The 19,391-nt window shown below is 46.7% G+C and overlaps 2 protein-coding genes across 4 annotated transcripts in view; one reads left to right on the forward strand and one right to left on the reverse strand.

The window, feature by feature from the left end:
- SYN2 (synapsin II) overlaps positions 1–19,391 on the reverse strand; it is a 169,489-nt gene that overhangs the window by 24,849 nt on the left and 125,249 nt on the right. For all 3 annotated transcript variants that reach the window (XM_074312977.1, XM_019732629.2, XM_074312976.1), the window contains exons 5-7: positions 15,158–15,247; positions 4,985–5,047; positions 4,436–4,578 (exon numbers count right to left, since the gene is read on the reverse strand). In XM_074312977.1, coding sequence (XP_074169078.1) covers positions 4,436–4,578; positions 4,985–5,047; positions 15,158–15,247 — 296 coding nt within the window. The remainder of the gene's footprint in view (positions 1–4,435; positions 4,579–4,984; positions 5,048–15,157; positions 15,248–19,391) is intronic.
- Positions 7,331–17,710, forward strand: TIMP4 (TIMP metallopeptidase inhibitor 4). Its single transcript, XM_019732660.2, has 5 exons — positions 7,331–7,579; positions 8,747–8,844; positions 9,275–9,389; positions 11,935–12,059; positions 12,701–17,710. The coding sequence occupies exons 1-5, from the start codon at positions 7,441–7,443 to the stop codon at positions 12,893–12,895; spliced, it is 672 nt and encodes a 223-aa protein (XP_019588219.1). The 5' UTR covers positions 7,331–7,440; the 3' UTR covers positions 12,896–17,710.

Raw genomic sequence — 19,391 nt, forward strand, 5'->3', positions numbered from 1 at the left:
GCTTGCTCTCCTTAGGACCCCGATAGGACTTTGCCTGTACCGCACTTACAATCTTACACCTACTTGTTCAGTTATTTGAGCTAAGTCTGCTGTCTACGAGTCTGTAAACCACTTGAGAGTATATATTGTCTTGTATTCTCAACAGCCTGTCTACTTAGTATCTGGGCTGACTTGGTACAGTGGTCCCCCCTGATCCACGGTTTCACTTTCCATAGGTTCAGTTACCAGTGGTCAACCATGGTCTGAAAATATTGAATGGAACATTCCAGAAATAAACAATTCATAAGTTTTTTGCACACCGTTCTGGGTAGCATAATAAAATCTAGCACTGTCCTGCTCTGTCCTGCTCAGGACGTGAATCAGCCCTGTGTCCAGCACATCCATGCTGCATATGCGCCCCGCCCAGCAGTCACTTAGTAGCCGTCTTGTTTATCAGATTGACTGTCAAGGTATCACCGTGCTTGGGTTCAAGTCACACTTATTTTACTTCATAATGTATCATTCACTTCACTTCGTCTTGTCATGCAGGCATTTTATCACCTCACATCACCATAAGAAGAAAAAGGGTGAGTACAGTACAATAAGATATTTTGGGAGAGAGACCACATTCAGATAACTTTTACTATATTGTTATAAGTGTTCTACTTCATTATAGTTATTGTTGGTAGTCTTTTACTGTATCTAACTTGTAAATTAAACTTTATTATAAGTATGTATGTATAGGAAAACACATAGTATGCATAGGGTTTGGTACTGTTCGCAGTTTAAGGCGTCCATGGCTAAGAAGGGACTACTGTATATACAAACTGAATTCTGTTGATCCTGGGAACACCCTCCGGGTTCTTGGACTATCTCCCAATGGCTTCCGTACTAGCTCACTTATTCATTCAACAATTGGTTTCTGAGGGCTTACAGTGTTAGCAGTGTGACTCTGGACAAGTCAATTAACCTCTTCAGGCTTAAGTTACTTCATTCAACAAATGGAGCTGATGGAATCAAGTCACTAACATGTTCTCTGCTATGCCCTCTGCACCATCCATCCATGACCATGTGTTAGAATCAACTAGTCTTGGGCTAAGTGGGAGGCAGATAACCTGGTGTCTGGTTCTGGATTTGCTCTTGACTGGCTGGGTGACCTTGGGTAAGTCATTTACCTGAGTCTCTCTTACCCCTGTGTAAGTACAAGGTTGTCATGGGGACCAATTGATACAGTTTTAAATAAACTGTAAAACACTGAAAATATGTCTTTTTAATTATTAGATTTCACTCAGACACAGTCAAGAGGATGGGGACGGCCTAGGGACCAGAAAAGCCCTGCTCACACCACTGACACAGACATGCATGTGTTGTCCTTATCACTGACTACTGGTTGGAGATGGGCAGTGGCAGTTTCCACTCAGCAGTTCCCAGGAGGACCCTCTCTAGAGACCTGATTTCAGACACTGAGAAACCTAGTAGAGCTAATTTTTCAGAGCCCCAAGGCAGCACAGTGAGTCAACTCCTATGGTAATAACAAGTCCTCACACTCTGTACAGTACTGACTGCTTTGCAAGGTTCTTCCCCTGCAAGCTCCTCACCAGCGCCTCCTCGCAACCTCCCTATTATGAGCAGGCTGGGATTCTTGCCCCCCACTTTGCAGACAAGGCGATTAAGATTCAGAACGGTTAGATGACTTGTCCAAGCTTGTATATCTAGTCAAAGTAGATATAAGATAAAAATCCAGGACTCTTGGTTCCCTCGTTGTGCTATGCTTTCCTGTACACCCTGCTACGTAGCTCAGAAAAAAACAAACAACGACCAGTGGAATGGCTTACAAAATCTGAGTAGGAAGAGCAGCTGTCTTCCTAACACTGGTGTTTTATAGGTGCGTCCCTGTGACAAGGCTGGGCTCCTGAAGGGCAAAGGCCGAGAGTCACGCAATTCCACGTTCCTAGCACAGGGCCATGGTACATACCAGGGTTCTCAGAATCTCTGAGTGAGCAATAATGTCCTTCACTGCACACCTTTCTCTAGCATCAGGATGCAGGGCACAGATCAGTACAGGCTGCCTGGGGCACGTGGGGACAGAGGGGACATTGAGAAGCCACTCAGTGACAGCTCAACTGCCTCTCAGGACTCGTAGGGCATCTGACCTCCACAGAAGGGCCCACATCATTGCCTGCAGAGAGTGGAGCAGGAACAGCACCTTCTTCCCACCAAACGCGGCTGTCTCTGGATCTCTAGGGTAAGACTAGGGGAGAAGGGAAGACTCTCAAACCTTACCATTCCTATTGCCTTGCCAATTCCTTCTTCTGAGAGCAAGGGGATAGCCAACAGTTTGGAGAAGAGGACCTGAGAAGACTTGAACATTCCTCTAGTAACTGACTGTCCCTTGCCAATAAAAGAAATAAGTAAATGTTTTCTAAAGCTCCTCTGGTCACCCACCTTTCATCAATGGTTGGAGAGTCTCTTACAATTCATTTAAATTGCTTTTGGGAACCCCAAGCCTTAAAAATGTGGTGTCTTCTTTTAAAGGATCAAGACATTCTTGCTTCACTGTCATAAACATTTTGTGTTTATTTATTTAGAGGATTTTAAAATTAAAGGATAGGAACTCTGTTTTCTTAGGTGCCTGAACATATTGATTTTTCTGCTTCTTTTAGATAGTTTTTATAATGGTCTTCTAAATTATCCTGTCTTACATTGTGCATAATTTAAAAGCAACCCTAAATTCCTTTCTGAAGCAGAAGGACTATAAATGAAAACTTTCAAACTTTTAAAAAGTAGGAATCTAGTCAATAAAGGTAAAAAAGATTCTATGCCTCGGTTCTCCACAAGAGCTGTTAATGGGTTTCTGTGTGCTCACTGCTGCACAAGGTAGTGGGGCTGCAGAGACGATTCCATCCTTTCTGCCCAGAATGCTCAGAGGAGTGTGATACAAATTTATATGCATGACAGGGCTAAAGTAGAGCTATGTGAAGGGTTAGGAGAAGGGAGTACAGGCAAGTGGCTCTTAACTCCATGGTGGGGAGTGGAAACATTAAAAAGGGGATGATGGAAGAAAAATGGAAACGGATGGGTAGGGGAAAAGGAAGCTGCTGAACTTTGAAGTCTGCTAAGTCCTGGGTGGCAAAGATCAAATTCACACATTATAATGTTCTCTCTTTGCAAAAAAAAAAAAAGTACCACCTTAATTTTTTTTAAATGGGAGGTCAATATTTCCAAACTGGAATTGTAATCCATTTGCATTTATATAAACAGAGAGGGTGCCAAAAATATGAATACACATTTTAAAAAAGGAAAAAACTGTATTAAAATTATAATACTCAATATATACTGGTAACAAAAGATGAATACAAGTCACGTTTGACTTCTGCAATTGCAAGAAGTGCTCAAAGTGGTTACCAGCAGCATAATTTTAATACAGTTTTTTTCCTTTCTTAAAATGTGTATACATTTTTGTGGCATGCTCTGTATATATATAAAACGGAAGATCAGGTAGTCTTGAAATCTTTTCTTTTTCTAAATTCTAAGGGAGGAAACCTTTAACTTTTCATTCTAGCAAATGGACACAATTAGGTGGAGAAGTCATCTACTCTCATAACCACTAGGCTTTTAATGCTCTGTAGTGTTTTAGGGGCTATATATTTACATCAGGAGTTTCTTAATTTTTTTCTGTGTTCCGGCAGCCTTGTGAAGCATACAGGTTCCTTTCAATGTATAAAATATGTAAGATGTGCAAATGCATAAAGAATACAGGATAACAAAGGAACTCAATTATTTAAATTATCAAAGTAGAGTTATCAAAACATTAAACAAATCGGTGATTAGTAAAAAATGTTTCTTTATAAATAACAAATATGTTTTTAGGGATAAATGTAGTGTCAGGTCTAATAACTACCATGATTCTTAAGTAGTGATAACAGTACCATGTTTCTCCCAAAATAAGACCAGGTCTTATATTAATTTTTGCTCCAAAAGATGCATTAGGGCTTATGTTCAGAGGATGTCATCCTGAAAAATCATGCTAGAGTTTATTTTCCGGTTAGGTCTTATTTTCGGGGAAACATGGTAATTGGTAATTAGAGATATCTGTCACAACTATACAAAAATACAAAAAATCTCTGTGATCACCTTTAGTGACAAAGTCACATGTGCTGCTGCAACTACCATAGTCTAGTTTTTGTTCATAACTGGGGAGAATGCCAAATTTCATTTAACGGCTAGTGAAAATAAAGATTAATTTTATTTCTCATCTTAGTTCATGGATCCCCTCCTCTGACTTGAAAAGAACCCAGGCTAAGAGGCCCTGTCTTGACTGGCACCCTCTCTCTGTTTTCTGCCTTGTGGGCCAGATGGGGTTAAACTGAGAGTTGGCTGCTATCTGGAGGCTCAGATTCTCCACTGGGCTGAGGAGAAAGTGAAGAAGAGCTGCTGGGACCCCACCCCCACTCACATGTAAGCCTTGTAGTTGTTGCCTATCTTCTGGACCCGGATGTCATACTTGGCGTCAATGAAAGGCTCTGCTGTGGCATAGGTCTGGGTGAGAGCTACCACGCTCGCAATATCCTGGAAGTCATAGTGGTTTTCCACTTTGACCTAATGTTGGAGGAAGGCAGAGAGAGACAAAAGGAGACATACACAAACATACACTGAGAGTCACAAGAGCCCTGACCCTCCAAACCCATCAAGGTGTTTCCCATCCAAATGCAAACCTGGGTACCACATCTCCTTAGGAGGCCCCTTCTCTCTAGCTTCCCTTCCCAGGGCTCAGGGCCCACACCTGCTGCAAAGGGCTGACAGGACCAAGCAGGTGGCCTGCAATACACTCTGCTTGCTGTAAAAGGCCTGTTTGGGTGACGTTTATGGCTTCAGAGAGACCAAATCATCTTGTCCTTGGAAAAAATTCCTCAGTAACAGAGCTGGATGAATAGACCATAACTGGGCTCTCTGGAAAGTGCCTCTCTTGGCCTCCATCCCGAAGCACATCAGGCTCCAGCCTTACCTTGCCCATGCCCGAGTGAGCATGGCCAATCTTCACCACCACAGGGAACGTGGGCAGTGTCAACTGAAAGCAGAGGAGAAAGGAATGAATTAGTCAGAGCGGGCCTGTCTCTCTGTGGAATCTTACAAATATTTTTCTTGGGAACCCCCTTGAGGGGTCCTTTAAAGACAGAGTCCAACCTATTTGCTTTACAAACTGAAAAACTGAGGCCTGTAGAGTGACAGTGACTTGCCTAAGGTCACAGCATACTAGTGGCAGAGCCATAAGAATCCTGCTCTCCTAGTTGGTACTCTATATCTTTAAAACCCGTTGTGTCAGCCTTCTCTGTATTAGACAAACCCTGGACAGGATTGGCCCTTAGCCAAAGAGAATTCGGAAAAAAAAATGCATCTTTGAAAGGGTGAATTTTACTGTATGTAAATTGTAGCTTAGTAACCCATAATTACAAAAGGAATATATATTTGGAATCTTAATGTCCCTTTTATCGTGTACCTCTTAGTACCCTCCCCTCCCCCTTCAAACTTCCAGCTTTCTTATACTAAACCTGTCTTTTCTCCCCCTTTCACAGCGTCTTCATTGCTCATTAACACCGCAAACTGACCACCAAACACGGCTTAGCATGCTAAGGCCGATTTCTGCCCAGCTTGGAGTTTGGAAGCGAGCTGACATAAAAATTCAACGTATTAATCATTTGAAAGACCTTTAGGAGAGTAAACTTTACTTTGATGAAAAGCTGTATTTTAACAGAGGAACAATAAAAACTTAAAAGAACAACTACCCTCCAAAATCAGGAATTCAAGCTGTTAAAAAAAAAATGGTGGTGAAAGAAGTAATATGGCAGAGCGTGAGGAGCAGTAGACTAGACAGCAGGAGACTTGCATTCTCGTCCTCTCTGCCACTGGCTTTCTGCCAGTCACTTTACCTCACGGAGCCTCACTCTTCACATCTGCCGAATGAAGAGACTGGACTGGATGCTGTTGAAGGTCCGTCCAATAATACACAGACTCTATGCTGGTCTGAGTGTGGTGTAAAGAACCCACCTGGGCACCTAATCTCATCTTCCTCAGTCAGACTCAGCTCTCTTTCAATGTCCTGCTTTTCAAACATCAATACCACATCAAAATGAAAAGGTATCTTTTAAAGGAAATAATGTTGACTGATGAAAAGTCAGATTCCCATGGAAATCCTAAGTGTGAGCAGATACTGGGAGTACCTGACCTGAGGATTTCAGTATTCCTGGCGGAGGCCAACAGAGGCTGAGGCAAAGAGCTTCAAAGGGCCTTGGAAATCATGTAGTTCAGCTCTATTTTATGGAGAAGAAAGGGAGGCCCAGAGTGGCAAAGGTCGCAAAGCTACCTAGTGACAGAATCAGAACGCAGCTGTCTACCCTCCAGCCCAGCACTGCATGGCCCGACCTACTACAATCGCCCTGTGGGTCTCTGCATTTGGAGCCCTGGAGCACTGTGCTCTGGCAAACAGCAGACGAGGCTGCTTTCTGGAGGGGCCTGGCTTCTTTGTTTTCTAAGCTGCCCCACCTTACATAACAAGACTTAGTCTCTCCAGTGAGCAGCAACAGGAGAGGAATCAGTGTAGCTAGGGTCTGAAGAGGGCTTTGAGGTAGGTCCCAGGTTTGCCCTAGGTGATGGGATATTCTGCTTTGAGCTCCCACCAAGAGCACTGTCCTCAGCCATCTGCAGTCTGAGGCTCTGGGTACGGGAATGGGTTTCTAAAGCACTGGCTGCTTTCTCTGACATCTCTCCCCACCCCCCAGCTGACAGAGCCAAGACACACACACACACACACACACACACACACACACACACACACACACACACCAAGTTTCTCTGTTCTATTCCATTACTGTTTACTGTTGCTTTGGAGCCTCCTAAATAGGGCATTGAAAACACTTCCTGCAACTGAAAGAAGCCCTGAGTAGCTTGTCTCATTCCCAGTGTGCAGCTCACCAAGGGGTCCGTCCTCTGTCACTGTCTCTTTTGCCTGTTGTAATTCCGTCTGCCTCTTTCTGACTCTGCCTGTCTCACTCTTTCTGTTTGTGCCTCTCCTCACTCTTGTCCCTTCTGCCTGAATCACAGTTCCTCCTTTTTTCTGCCTCAGACATTTGTCTTTGCAGCACTTTCTTTTTGCATGACACCATCCCCTCTCCCAGCACCTTCCCTCCACTCTGGAAGGCTTAATTGCTCAAGCAGGGAAATGGAGGCTGGGGCCTCTCTGCTGGCTTCCTTCTGCATCTTATTGAGCCTGCCAGTCAGGAGGGCCAAGGGTCCCGCAGCCGTGGGTGGCCTCCAGCCAAAGGAGGGCGGAGCCCATGGGGCGGGATTCGCCCTAGGTCCACCTCATAAAGCCTAGGGCGAGGGGCGTGAGACGTTCTGAAGGAGCCCCGGAGGGGCCATTTAATCCGACAGACCCCACAGGCTTAGTCGGGGCTCTGCCGTGTCATGCCCCGGAGCCCCCGCACCGTGCCAAGCTGGGCGCTGTTGCTGCGGCTGCTGGCACTTCTGCGGCCACCGGGGCTGGGCGAGGCGTGCAGCTGCGCCCCCGCGCACCCGCAGCAGCACTTCTGCCACTCCGCGCTGGGTGAGTCCGGATGCCCAGGAGGTCCACAGCAGGGGGTGGTTGAGTGGGGTTGGTGTGGGGCTGAGCTGTAGACCGTTAGTCTGCAGGGAAAAGGAGGAGCTCAAATCCTGCACCAGTTGCCTCCTGTTGGGGCTGATGGGTCGGGCAAGGTCGGCACCATAGCAACCTTGCAAGCACAGAGCCTGGCTGACTTGCAAGTAAATAAAGACTGTGTAATGGGCCACCATAGAGACCACCCTCACCCTGCCTACTGCAATTATGGAGTGCCACTGAACAAGTCAGGAACTATCCAGTGATTATTCTGAACTCCTGGATGAGGGTGGGGGAAGCCAGAGGCCAGGGGGCTGGGCTTTCATTATCCACTTTTCCCTGTGTGCTCTGTGTCCAAGACTGTAAGTGAGGTAGACCCGGTGTGCCCACCCCAAAACACATCTTTCGCTCTTTCTCATCCCTCTGCCTGGAATGCCTTCCCCCACCCTTAAACTCCTGGCAAACTCCTATTCACCCTTCCAGGTCTTCCTCAGGTTCTCCTCTGCCATGAAGGCTTCCTGACTCTGGTGCTACCACAGCATCTCTAACATCTACTATGCTGGGCTGTTGTTCTTTGTAAGTGTGTTCTCCACTAAGCAAAGAGTTCTGCAGGATGGGGGACCCTGTCTTAGTCATGTGTATGGACCTAGGACCTAGTGTTAGGCCAGGAACAGAGGAAGAACTTCATAAACAGTTTTTGATTAATGCCCAAATGGCAAGAGATAACTACGTCCGTGCAGGGTCCCATCATGTATAAATTCAATAAACATCACTAATACCAGCACTGGGCAGGTTCTCTTTCAGGCTGCGTCAGTAGATGCCTGCACACTGCACACTGACTGCCCTCCAGGGGCTCCTCTTTCCTCCTTTATCCTGCCATCCACCTCTATCCCCTGGTGCCCTAGGTTATGGAGAACTAGACTCTCAAAACTCGCAGGTAAAGTGTAAGATTGTAGGACCTTACAGGCCTGACTGCAAAGGAGTACTTTCCAAATCCCCAGTTTCTTACATCCTCCTCCTCACAAGCCAAGACCTAAACCCAGAACTCCCCTACAAAATTCTCCAGGGGTCATCCAGATCCTAGATGGATTGCTCCCACAGGTTGCTGAAGGTTCCTTCTTTTCGCTTCCTATGCAGCCATCCGGGCCAAAATCTCCAGTGAGAAGGTAGTTCCTGCCAGTGCAGACCCTACTGATACTCAAAAAATGATCCGGTATGAAATCAAACAGATAAAGGTACATGGGGGCAGGACAGGGCTTTGATCCCCTGGGCTGCTGGGAGGAGTCTGGATCTGTGTTCTGGCAGGGGTGGGGCTGGGAGGTCCTGCAACCCTGCTCAACATCCTGGCTGTAGATGCGGAAGTGGGAGCAGGGCTCGCAGAATCTGAGTGACAGTGCAGTGTCATTCACTGAGTGACAGGCCCTCAGTGGCCCTCTAGTCCTACAGCTGCCTGCGCATGGGGATGCTAGAGGTACCTCCCCTCTCATGGTAATAAACCAAAGCGCAGATTTTTTAAAAGAAAAATGATCCCGTTAGGCCATCTGTGTACCAAATCCTGAACGAGACTTTTGCTTAATTTTTTTCGACTGAGATGAGAAGTTCTTCCTGTTAAGATACAAAGTTGACTTACTGACCCAATACTGCTTTTTTGTGATTGCCTTTCAGATGTTTAAAGGGTTTGAGAAAGTCAAGGACGTTCAATATATCTATACACCTTTTGATTCCTCCCTCTGTGGTGTGAAACTAGAAGCAAACAGCCAGAAGCAGTATCTCTTGACTGGTAAGTTAAAGAGCAGCAAGTGGCCCCAGCAGTCTCTGTCCTGAGGAAGGCCGCCAAGCAGGAGCCAGGGCTATCTTTGGGCAGCAAGCTGAGCCAGGTGACATTTTCGTGAGGATAAAACAGCTGTGTTGCTAAGAGGCAGCCTCTGAGGGGCCTTGGCAACCTCCCTTTCAGTGCAAAAGTCCTCATTACAGTGGTCCTGTCCACTGCTTCACTATTGTAAGGACAGGTTGCTCTCTCAGCCTAGGGCAGCTGGTTCCATTTTCAAATAGTTTTAATTGGCCTGAGATTTTTGGTACCTTGAGCCAAAATATGTCCCTCTGAAACTGCCCCTTGAGCATTCAGCTCTGCCCTCTGTCCTATGATGATCCCTCAGAGGCTTGAAGAAAACAGACACAGTGCTCTCTAGCTCCAGGTCTGCTGGCCATGGTTCTCAGCCCCCTTCCTGTCCTGCAACGGGACCCAGCCTGTCCCGGTGCCTTTCCTAGCACAGGACCTTGAACTGGACACAACACTACAGGAGAGGTCTTAGTTTCACAGAGTACAGGAGGACTGTGTGTGTACAGTCCCCATGCCCAACACACACACGTTATAGTTACTGTAGCCTATGACGGCCTTAGCTTTAGACAGCCACATCGGGTCACACTCCTGACTCACAGTGAGCCTGTGTGGCTAACTCACGCCTCCTATTTTGGGGCACAATAAAGCACAAGTCCTAACATGGTGCTGTCTCTATTAACTTGGGCCCAGGCAGGTCTCCTCTATACTGAGTTGGGTGGGACAGAACCGTTAAAGAACCGCACAAGACTGTGACTCCATAAGTGAAGGAATGCAATACTGTATTATTTTGTAGTTCAGGAGAGGAGTTATTTGTGTGGTTGTAAACAATTAGGGAAGCTTCATTGTGAAAGTGGGGTCTAAATTAATCCTAAAGGATGAAAAATACTTAGGTGAGGAAAAGAAAAACCCAGCAGGTGCGGAGAACAGGAAGAAGAATTCCACTATCTGCCCATCCAGTCAGCAGCGAATGACCACCTACTTGCTGACAGGCCCTGGATGGGAGAGTGGAGACTCGGTAACAAGTCATAATCCTCAAAAAGCTCTCAGTCCAGACTTGGCTCTTGAGAAGTCATAGGCATTGGAGGCCACATTGGTAGGGCCTCCCCAGCTCTAAGGATGTGGAATTGTGCTGATCTGGGAGCCTCTGGATGGGAGAGGGAGAGGCAGAGGCAGAGCATGCCACTGAGCCTGCCACGTCCCAGGACAAGCAGATGAGGCCACCTCCTTCCTAAACACCTACCCTCTGCGTGCCTAGCTCTCTACGAGGCACTGTGTGCCTCAAGGAGGCAGGAGGCACGCTCTCTGCCCTTGAGAAGGTCAAGTCTAACCAAGGGTGAGGATAAAGACAGAACACGGGTCTACTAAAAAGTCAGCAGTGGTGCCCATGCTCTTCAGGAGCAGGCACAAGCTCTTCTGTCTAACGTTGAAGCCCTCTGTGACCATAATACTGCTGACCTCTCTAGCTTTGTCTCCTGCCACTTATCACTGACAGTTCCCAACCCCTCATTTTCCCCAGAGTTACAGAAGGCGTTAGGCTGGGTTGCACCCCTCCACCTTGGCGCAGGATAGTCCCCAAATCCAGAAGTCCTTCCCCCAACTTGTCTGGCAGGTAAACTGCTACCCGTCCCTCAAGGCCCAACACAAGCATCACCTTCTCTGAGACACTTTCCTTGCCCCCGCCCCTTCCAGAGAGAAAATTCTGCTTTCCTTTGTTCTTATACTGCATCTTGTTTATAATCACACAACAGTGTAATTTTTGCCTACTTATCTGTCTGACCTACTAGTTTAAGCTCCTTGAGGGCAAAGGTCCTGTCTTATTTATTTTTGTATTCCTGATACCAGGTCGAGTAGTTGCTCAACAAGTAAGTGATTGAGCAACTAAAGTCCTAAGAGGTATGGGCTTGCACGGTCAGGGATGGCTTTGAGGGTAGGTGGTACTGAAAAGAGTCTTTGGAAGACAGGAAAGAGTTTGATAAGTAAAGAATGGGAACTTTCCTACAGGGAAGGGGAAAGACTTACCAAGATAAGAATCAATGGGGCAGGAGACTGACCTGTGTAGGTACTGGGAAGGGCTCGAAAGGGGAAGGGACCTATTATTTATTGAGCAAAATCTGTGCTGGGATTACCAATATTCTATCATTTAATTCTGGCAATAACTGTATTATTCTCACCTTCCAGGTCACACAGCTAGTAAATAATAGAAAAGAAGGGGGTTCCACCAAGAGTCTGACATTAAAGCCCATGTTCTTCTCTCTGCACCATGCTAAAGGGAAAGGCCTTCATCCCACAACTCTCCTTTGTACAAACATGATCTTTGATATAAAAACTATAGAGGTTTTTCTGGTCCCTTCACTGAGCCCCATGTCACCACTGCAACCAAAAAGCCACTGAAGAGGCTGCAATTCTGAGCTCTTCAAGGCGCCAGGCTCCTGGAGCTTCCTGAGCAGATCCCTCATGCCAGTCTCTCCTCCCTCTCCCCTTCAAGGTCAGGTCCTTAATGACGGCAAAGTCTTCATCCATTTGTGCAACTACATTGAGCCCTGGGAGGACCTGTCCTTTTTGCAGAGAGAAAGCCTGAATCACCACTACCATCTGAACTGTGGCTGCCAAGTAAGAGAATGTCCATTTCCAAGGTCTTTTGCGGGTGGGGAAGGGTCTTGAGGCTTGCAGCTTCACCACTCGTGCATTCCTTCCTTCATGCGTGTGTTTATTCACTTACTGTAGTACACTGATCCGCCATGGGTTAAGCACTGTATGAAGTTGGAGATGGGCAAGCAAGATGGTCCATAGTCCCTGATCTCAAAGTACATCTATTTTGGTGGGGAAGGCGGCCATCACATAAGGCAGACTGAGATAATATAGCTACCGTTTAAAGAGAGTCTACTCTTTTCTAGGCCCTGTAATGGTCAATTTATTTAAAATGTTTTAATGTAGTCTTTATAACAAATGTATGAAGAATTAAGATTTTGATTTTAAGGTGAAGAAATGAATGCTCTAGGAAGTAAAAGTTGTTCAGGATCAGTGGCAGAATAAGGACCCTCAGGTTTGTCTGATTCCAGAGACGCCATTAGAGAGGCAATACTGTGTGTGGGGAGCACCAGCAAAGGAGAACTCGGGGAATTGTGGACACTAGGAGAGGTTTCCTAAGGCAGGGGTCTTGCGCTAGGCTCTAAGGCTATGTAGGAGTCTGAAAGGCAAGAATGGACAAAAGACGCCCTACTCACATTGATGTCGTGTGACTGTCACTGTAGATCGCCACCTGCTATACACTACCGTGTACCATCTCGGCCCCCAACGAGTGCCTCTGGACAGACTGGCTGTTGGAACGGAAGCTCTATGGGTACCAGGCCCAGCATTACGTCTGCATGAAGCATGTCGATGGCACCTGCAGCTGGTACCAGGGACGCCTGCCCCTCAAGGAGTTTGTTGATATCATCCAGCCCTAGTGGGGACCAGTAACCACCGCATTCCTTCAGGAGTTCTGAAGACCAAGACCGTTCTCCCTCCCTGCAGAGCTCTGGTTATCACCATCTGCCTCGTTGTTGCCAGCCAATGGGAAATGCCCAGCGGATGGTTTGGCTAGCATTAGAGCCGTGATGGGGCGTATTATAGCTTGTGTCCAAACCCCAGCCCAGAACCTGTCAAAGGCTAGGGAAAGTAGCATGACTTTTCTATCCCGCCCTCGGACCTTCTCCCCTGCCTCCAAACCCTCTTACTCTAGTCAGTACCTGCTACTTAAAGTTTTGATTCTGGCTTAGTTTGTTTTCCAAAGCCAGAACTACTTCCTTTCTCCACAGGAAAATGTGTTTTCTCTTGCCTTAGCTGATCTGAGAGGGGAGAAACGGTGAATGTTACACACACGAGATGGCGCAGGCTTCTGATGCACTATACAAGGAGGGGGGTTGACAGTAGCAAACGGCTGGCTTGGAGGCATGACGAGAACAGCAGACTGTGGTTGTGTAGCCTCTACTCCAATCTCAACTCATCCTAATTCTCTCAGATGCTTCCATCTGTCTGGGGCAGTGACTTGCAGGGTCATGGAGTCTCTCAGTGTGAGACCCACAGTGACCTAACGTCCCTCCATATGCTGTAATCCCCTTTACGTCATTCTGGGCAGAGAGTCCGGCCCAGTCAGCACACCTCTTTGGGCAAGAACAGACTTAGGTATGGTTTTGCCAGGTTAACCATGCTTACCGCCCTCGACTGACGTCATAGGCTTCTCTTCGGTGTCTTTCAGAAAGTCCTTCTCTACTGGATTACTAATGACTTCATTCCTACGTCAGAACTTTTTTTAAGCCAAAAAGCCTTTCTCTTGTAGAGTTGAAATGCCCTGTTAGTTTTTGACACCACAGAGCTATCTTACAAGGTCATCTCTTGTGGGCAAATTTCAAGATAGAGGACAGGAGAGAAGTAACACAGGGCCCTTGGTGGGAGGGGGGGAAGGATGGTACATGGAGAACGTACTGGGCAATTTTTTCAATGTTTTTTTTTTTTTTTTTTTTTTTTAGTGTCAGCCCTGCTAGATATTAAAACAGGAAATCTCCAGCTTTACTCCTCGTCCTCCCTTCAGCTCAGTCCCCTCACCACTGTGCTGGACTCTGTGAGAACTCCAAGCACAGACCCCTTGGGGTTCCTCAACTTCTGCAAAGCTTCCTGGCTTGCTCTGAAAGGAAAAGCCCTGATGTTGGTCGCAAGGATTTATTAAGGACAAAGGCTTAAAGTTCCAGAGCCTCTTCCTGGGGGAGCTCTGACAAAGATGAAGGAGAGAGTTCTTTTCAAGGTCCAAGGTTGTTGTTACTCATTTTCTGTGTGTTGTTTGCTGATAAGCAGGGCCATGCACAATATGCCAGAAGAAGGCTTCTGATTCACAAAAGTGGTGCACATGGAGATCCTTTTTGGAGAACAGAGTGGGAGGGGAACAAACAATATCTGTCCTAGAGTACACTTGGCTTGCTCTGGCAGAGAGTCTCCATTGGTGAGGTAAGCAGGATCACCACCTGACCATGAAGGCCTAGGGCAGAGGATGTGGGGCCAGAGAGGAAGAAGGGGGTTGAGTTTGAGGTCTCCATGGAGGAAAACATTAGCAACAGCCTCTGTACCAACCAACCATGCCATCTCTGCTCCTTCTGAGGTCCTTGGAAGACCTCAGAGAAAGCAGAGTGTTAACCCAGTGTTACTGCAATCTTGACAAAACCAAGGGAATGGAAGGGCCTAGTAATAACCGGAACAACACCTTACATCTGAGGAGCACTTCACACTTTTCCAGAAGACTATTACTTAAAGAATCTCACTTAAATTTTGTAAGTACCAAATTAGGTATCCTGGTCAGAAATAATTTTGCCCATTTGACTTTCCAATTGGGAAAGTGACCCACAGTGAGGGAATGTAACTAGTCCAATGACATGTGGCAGGGTCAGGGCTAGGACCCACAGCAGTGGGATCTTCTGATTGTTGATCCACAGGTTTATGGCTTTCTCAGCTAAACTGTCTTGTTTCTGCTCTGCCCTATTCTGTCTCCAGATTTCGGAGGCAAGGAGCTCTGTCAGCTAAAATCCAGCCACTCTTGCTCCACAAAGCAGGTCCACAGTTTAACCCCAACAGAATCTCTGGGGTTGAGAGGCTGAGGTCCTCTTCAGAGCCCCATAGTCACATGTGACTAAGCTCAGCGTGGAAATAGCAGAGACTAAAGTCCCCCCTCAGTCACCTACCATCTCTTTGTGGTTGGGGTAGTATGTCTGCTCAATGAGTGGGAACTTTTCGCCTCCCAGTGTCTTGTAGATGGCCACCAGCTGGGCAAACTGCAAAAGAGAAGCAAATGTTTCAGCTTATCTAGACAACTTATGGAACAGGCAGACAAACAACAATTTATCAAACAACTACTTACTGAACATTTGTTCTGTTGAAGGCTTTGTGCAAAGCACTATGAGGATATAAGAAAGGTGTACAATTCCTGTTCTCAAGGAACATGTTCTTTAGTTGGGGAAAGGAGAGAGTGAGCTAACATTCATTCAGTACCTGCTCAATTTTAATGATATTTCACTCAATACTCATATTAAACTAAAGAACTAGGTACTTTATTATCTTCATTTCACATGAGACTCAGAGTTGCAAAGAGGTGAAGCTGGGATTGAAATTTGGGTCTCTAATCTGAATACCGGCATCACTATAGAGATGACAAGTGATGAAGCTGGATAGGTAACATGGGGCCGAGTCTTGGGAGTTCAAATGCCAGGCAAAGGAATGGTAGCCTTTTCCTACAGGTAGTATGGAGTCATCAGCATTTGAGCAATGGGTCATGAATGAAACTGTTCTTCAGGAAGATTTTGGGGGTCATATATATAGGACAGATAGACCCAGTCTTTCTAGGACTTGCTATTCATCTAAGAACTGAACTCAGCTGGACCCTTCTCCTATGAGAAACTAGAACAGCTTCTAAGGAAGATGTGAAGTACACATACTTATAATGTCGGGATTGAAAGGCCTTTGGCAAACATCTACCACCCCCTGCCTCAGCTCCCCCATTTTATAAGTGAAAAAAATGAGGCCCAAAGAGGTCACTTGCCCAAGGTCACATAGTAGTTGAGCCAGATTCATAGCCAGGCCTCTTGATTCCTAATCCTTAACTCTTCCTATTCCTCTAAGTAGCTGCCTTTCAGACTCTGTGGAGACCAAGCTCTTCCCACAGGAAACACACAGGACGTTCCTGCTAATCCATTCACACAAACCTCCACACACGTGGCCCCAGTGCAGTGGCAGCAGGAGTAATGCAGCATCTTCCCTCTAGCTCTACTGGGTATTTCAGTCTAAACCACTGATACTTGGAACTCCTAGAAGGAAAGTTGCCAGATCAAACTGCCTGCTATTTATCAGAAAGGAAAGCTAGAATATTTTTCAAAAGCTCAGGTCCTGTTCCCTATAAGGGATGTTGGCACATGAGCCAGTCGGGGAGACCGGGGTGGAGTAGTAAAAGCTCAGAACTGGGTTGTTAGAAAACTGGAATCTTCTGATGCTTGTTCTGCCTCTAACTTGCTAGGTGTCCTTTGGCAAATGATTTCTCTTCTCCAGGTCTGATTTTCTTCATATTTAAAATGAGAGGATTGAATTAGATCAGCCCTTAGACGTTTTTACCACAAAGAACATATATATTTTTTTAACTTTTATTTATTTGTGTTTTTCCAGGACCCATCAGCTCCAAGTCAAGTAGTTCTTTCAATCTAGTTGTGGAGGGTGCAGCTCACAGTGGCCCATGTGGGGATCGAACCGGCAACCTTGTTGTTGAGAGCAATGTGCTCTAACCAACTGAGCCAACCGGCCGCCCTATATTTTATTATATTTCCTCCCAAACTCCATTATCAAACTACAGTTTAAGTGATCATCTGTTGTGGTCCTTCTGTGGACAAAGACAGGATTTTATTATTATTTTTGAAAGGCTGGAAAATGTTGGAATTTCTGGATCACTTCCCTTAGTGACATGGTAGGTGACCCTAGGTGCTCTAATGCCTCCACCAGGACTGAAAGTATGATTCACGGACTCCCAAGGCCCCAGTATTTTATAACTGAAAGAGACTTTAGAGAGCTCTGGACCAAACATCTCATTTTACAAATGAGGAGACTAAAGCTAGAGAAGCCAAGGAAAGGCTGGGCTCCTGGGTCCTGGGGGGCTGCACTGAGGCAGCACCCAGGCCTCTTTTTGCCCCGTGTATTCATCCATTATACCCTGCTGTCCTTGCCAGTCTATGGTTCTTCAACGTGCTTTGACTATCGAAACCAATTCCTCAGACCCTTCCTGCCTTCTCTGATTCTCTCCACCACCTCATCTGACCTTTAAGTCCTACCTGCCCAGCTCAGCCTGGCTGGACTCCTGATCTGCTTCTGGATACCTGCCTGAGCTCCCAGGCTCCCCAGCATCCCCAGCCAGCTCCGCCCACAACCTCTGTCCTGCTGCGGCCCACACCCTGGCATGGCACCAAGGTATGTGGGTCTCTATCTTCCCAGCATGTGGGAGAGTTACACAGACACCACACTGGTGCCAGGAAGGCCCACGGCACACTCCCAGAGTCCTGGGGCAGCCAAGACTGAAATGGTAGCCAGTTCCCAGGCACTAGTTGGGTCCCTGGGGTCTCACCCTACTCTCCTCCACCCTATCTCCAGCTGTCCCTGGCTACTCAAGGTACTGGGCTTGGCATCTAACTCCTGCCTCCTTGGCAACTTACATTAAGTCACAAGTACACAGTCACCAATTAAACAAATGTAATTATCTTGTAAGGGTTATTTCCTCTATGCATAGACAAGAGAATGGATTTGGGAGCTGGGGGTGGTATTGGCAATGAATAGGAAGATAATGTTCATTATAACCACTTATCCAATGAACCAGGAAATATTTCTTGGAAGAAATGGGATTTCAAGATCACTCTGAATTTAATAAGTTATCCTTATCCCTCCTAGAAACAAACGTTTAATTCAACCCTAGTGCATCTGTGTCTAAAAAACTCAGAAAGAGTGACAGGGTTTATGTGCAGCAATATGAGATGACGACATTCTTGCTTACTCTGGAATGCTACTTTCAATGATAGGGCCACTTCTCTTTCCAAAATCCCAGTGTGCCTGCCCTGACCAATTTATGACATAGGAGATGTGCTCAAAGACACAGTGATGCCAGGTAGAGCCTTTTCCAACCAACTGCGGCCTTTCTTCACATCGAGAGCACCCACAATAAAGGAATTGAGAAAATAACGAACCAAAGTCATCTCGGAAGAACCCTTCTCTCACAGTCACCAAATTTGTCCACTCCCATTAATACACAGAGAACAATATATAAAATGCCATTAGTGTGACAGCTACTTAGTAAAAATGAAGGGAGAACTTGGTACCTGGCCAGGGAGCCCTGCTGCTGTCACATGATGCCAAAGGCAATGGGCTGGGATGGTGAATGGGTGAGAATGTGAACCCTCACCAGGTCCCAGGTCCCAGGAGGCCCAGCCCCAGGCAGGGGCTCCGATCCTCCTCCCCGCCCTGGCCTCTGGCACAGTTTCGAAACATAAAGCAGGGAACTAGTTTCTATAAGAAACCCCAACTACTAGGGGACTGTAACAAGCAGGCTGGCAAATTGGTGGCAGACAAAGAAACCGTGACACAGAGAGGTTTAGTCAAAAGGCTGATGAGTGAAATCACCCAGGACAACCTGACAATCGCGGAATCACCCTGTGTGGCTATGAGGGAACCAAAATCTAACAGCTACTGAGGGGGCCAGGGGAAGGACTAGGACATATGCGCAGTAGGGAAGGGCACGTGACTGAGGAGAAAGGGAAGGTCCCCAGAAAAAAAGCTGGTGAAGGCCTCATATGTGTCTTTCTGCGACTAGCGACACACTCAAATCACATGACTCTGTTAGCCTGTTTCTGCAGGCGAGGAGGCCAGACGCCTGAGGGCACACAGAGAGAAAGGCTGAACAAGTGTAGGTTGGGACCCAACCCTCTCTCCTCAACCACAGCCATTCCCAGATCTTCTGACTCCTCTTTCACTGGTCTTTCTCTTACACTGTCAGGTCTCCCTGGCTTCCAAGGGAACAGGAAAACTGAGTTCAGGTGTGAAAAAAGAGATCAAGAGCAGAGGCAATAGAGCTGTTTAGTTAACAAAAAGCCCTTCCAGCTCCCTGAGTGGTGGAGAGGCTTGGCGTCCAGCAACTGCAACTTCAAAATCAGGTACCAGTGGCGTGACTCTTGGCAAGCCAGTGTGTGATGGCTGACATTTGCTTTTGAAAAACAAGAAGAGGAGGATGTTTTTAGCGACAGGTGTTTTCTTCTGAGAGGGCCTGCCTGGAGCAGCAGTCATAGGAGCTGGGGGCCCTCAGGGGCCGGAGGGGAGGCCAAAGTGTCCCGGCAGCCATCACAGGTCACACTCCCTCCTGGCCCCACTCTTTCTTTCTGCTCAAAAGTTTCCACT

This window comes from Rhinolophus sinicus, linkage group LG10 (genome assembly GCF_036562045.2).
Source record: "Rhinolophus sinicus isolate RSC01 linkage group LG10, ASM3656204v1, whole genome shotgun sequence".
NCBI classification, from domain to species: Eukaryota; Metazoa; Chordata; class Mammalia; order Chiroptera; family Rhinolophidae; genus Rhinolophus; species Rhinolophus sinicus.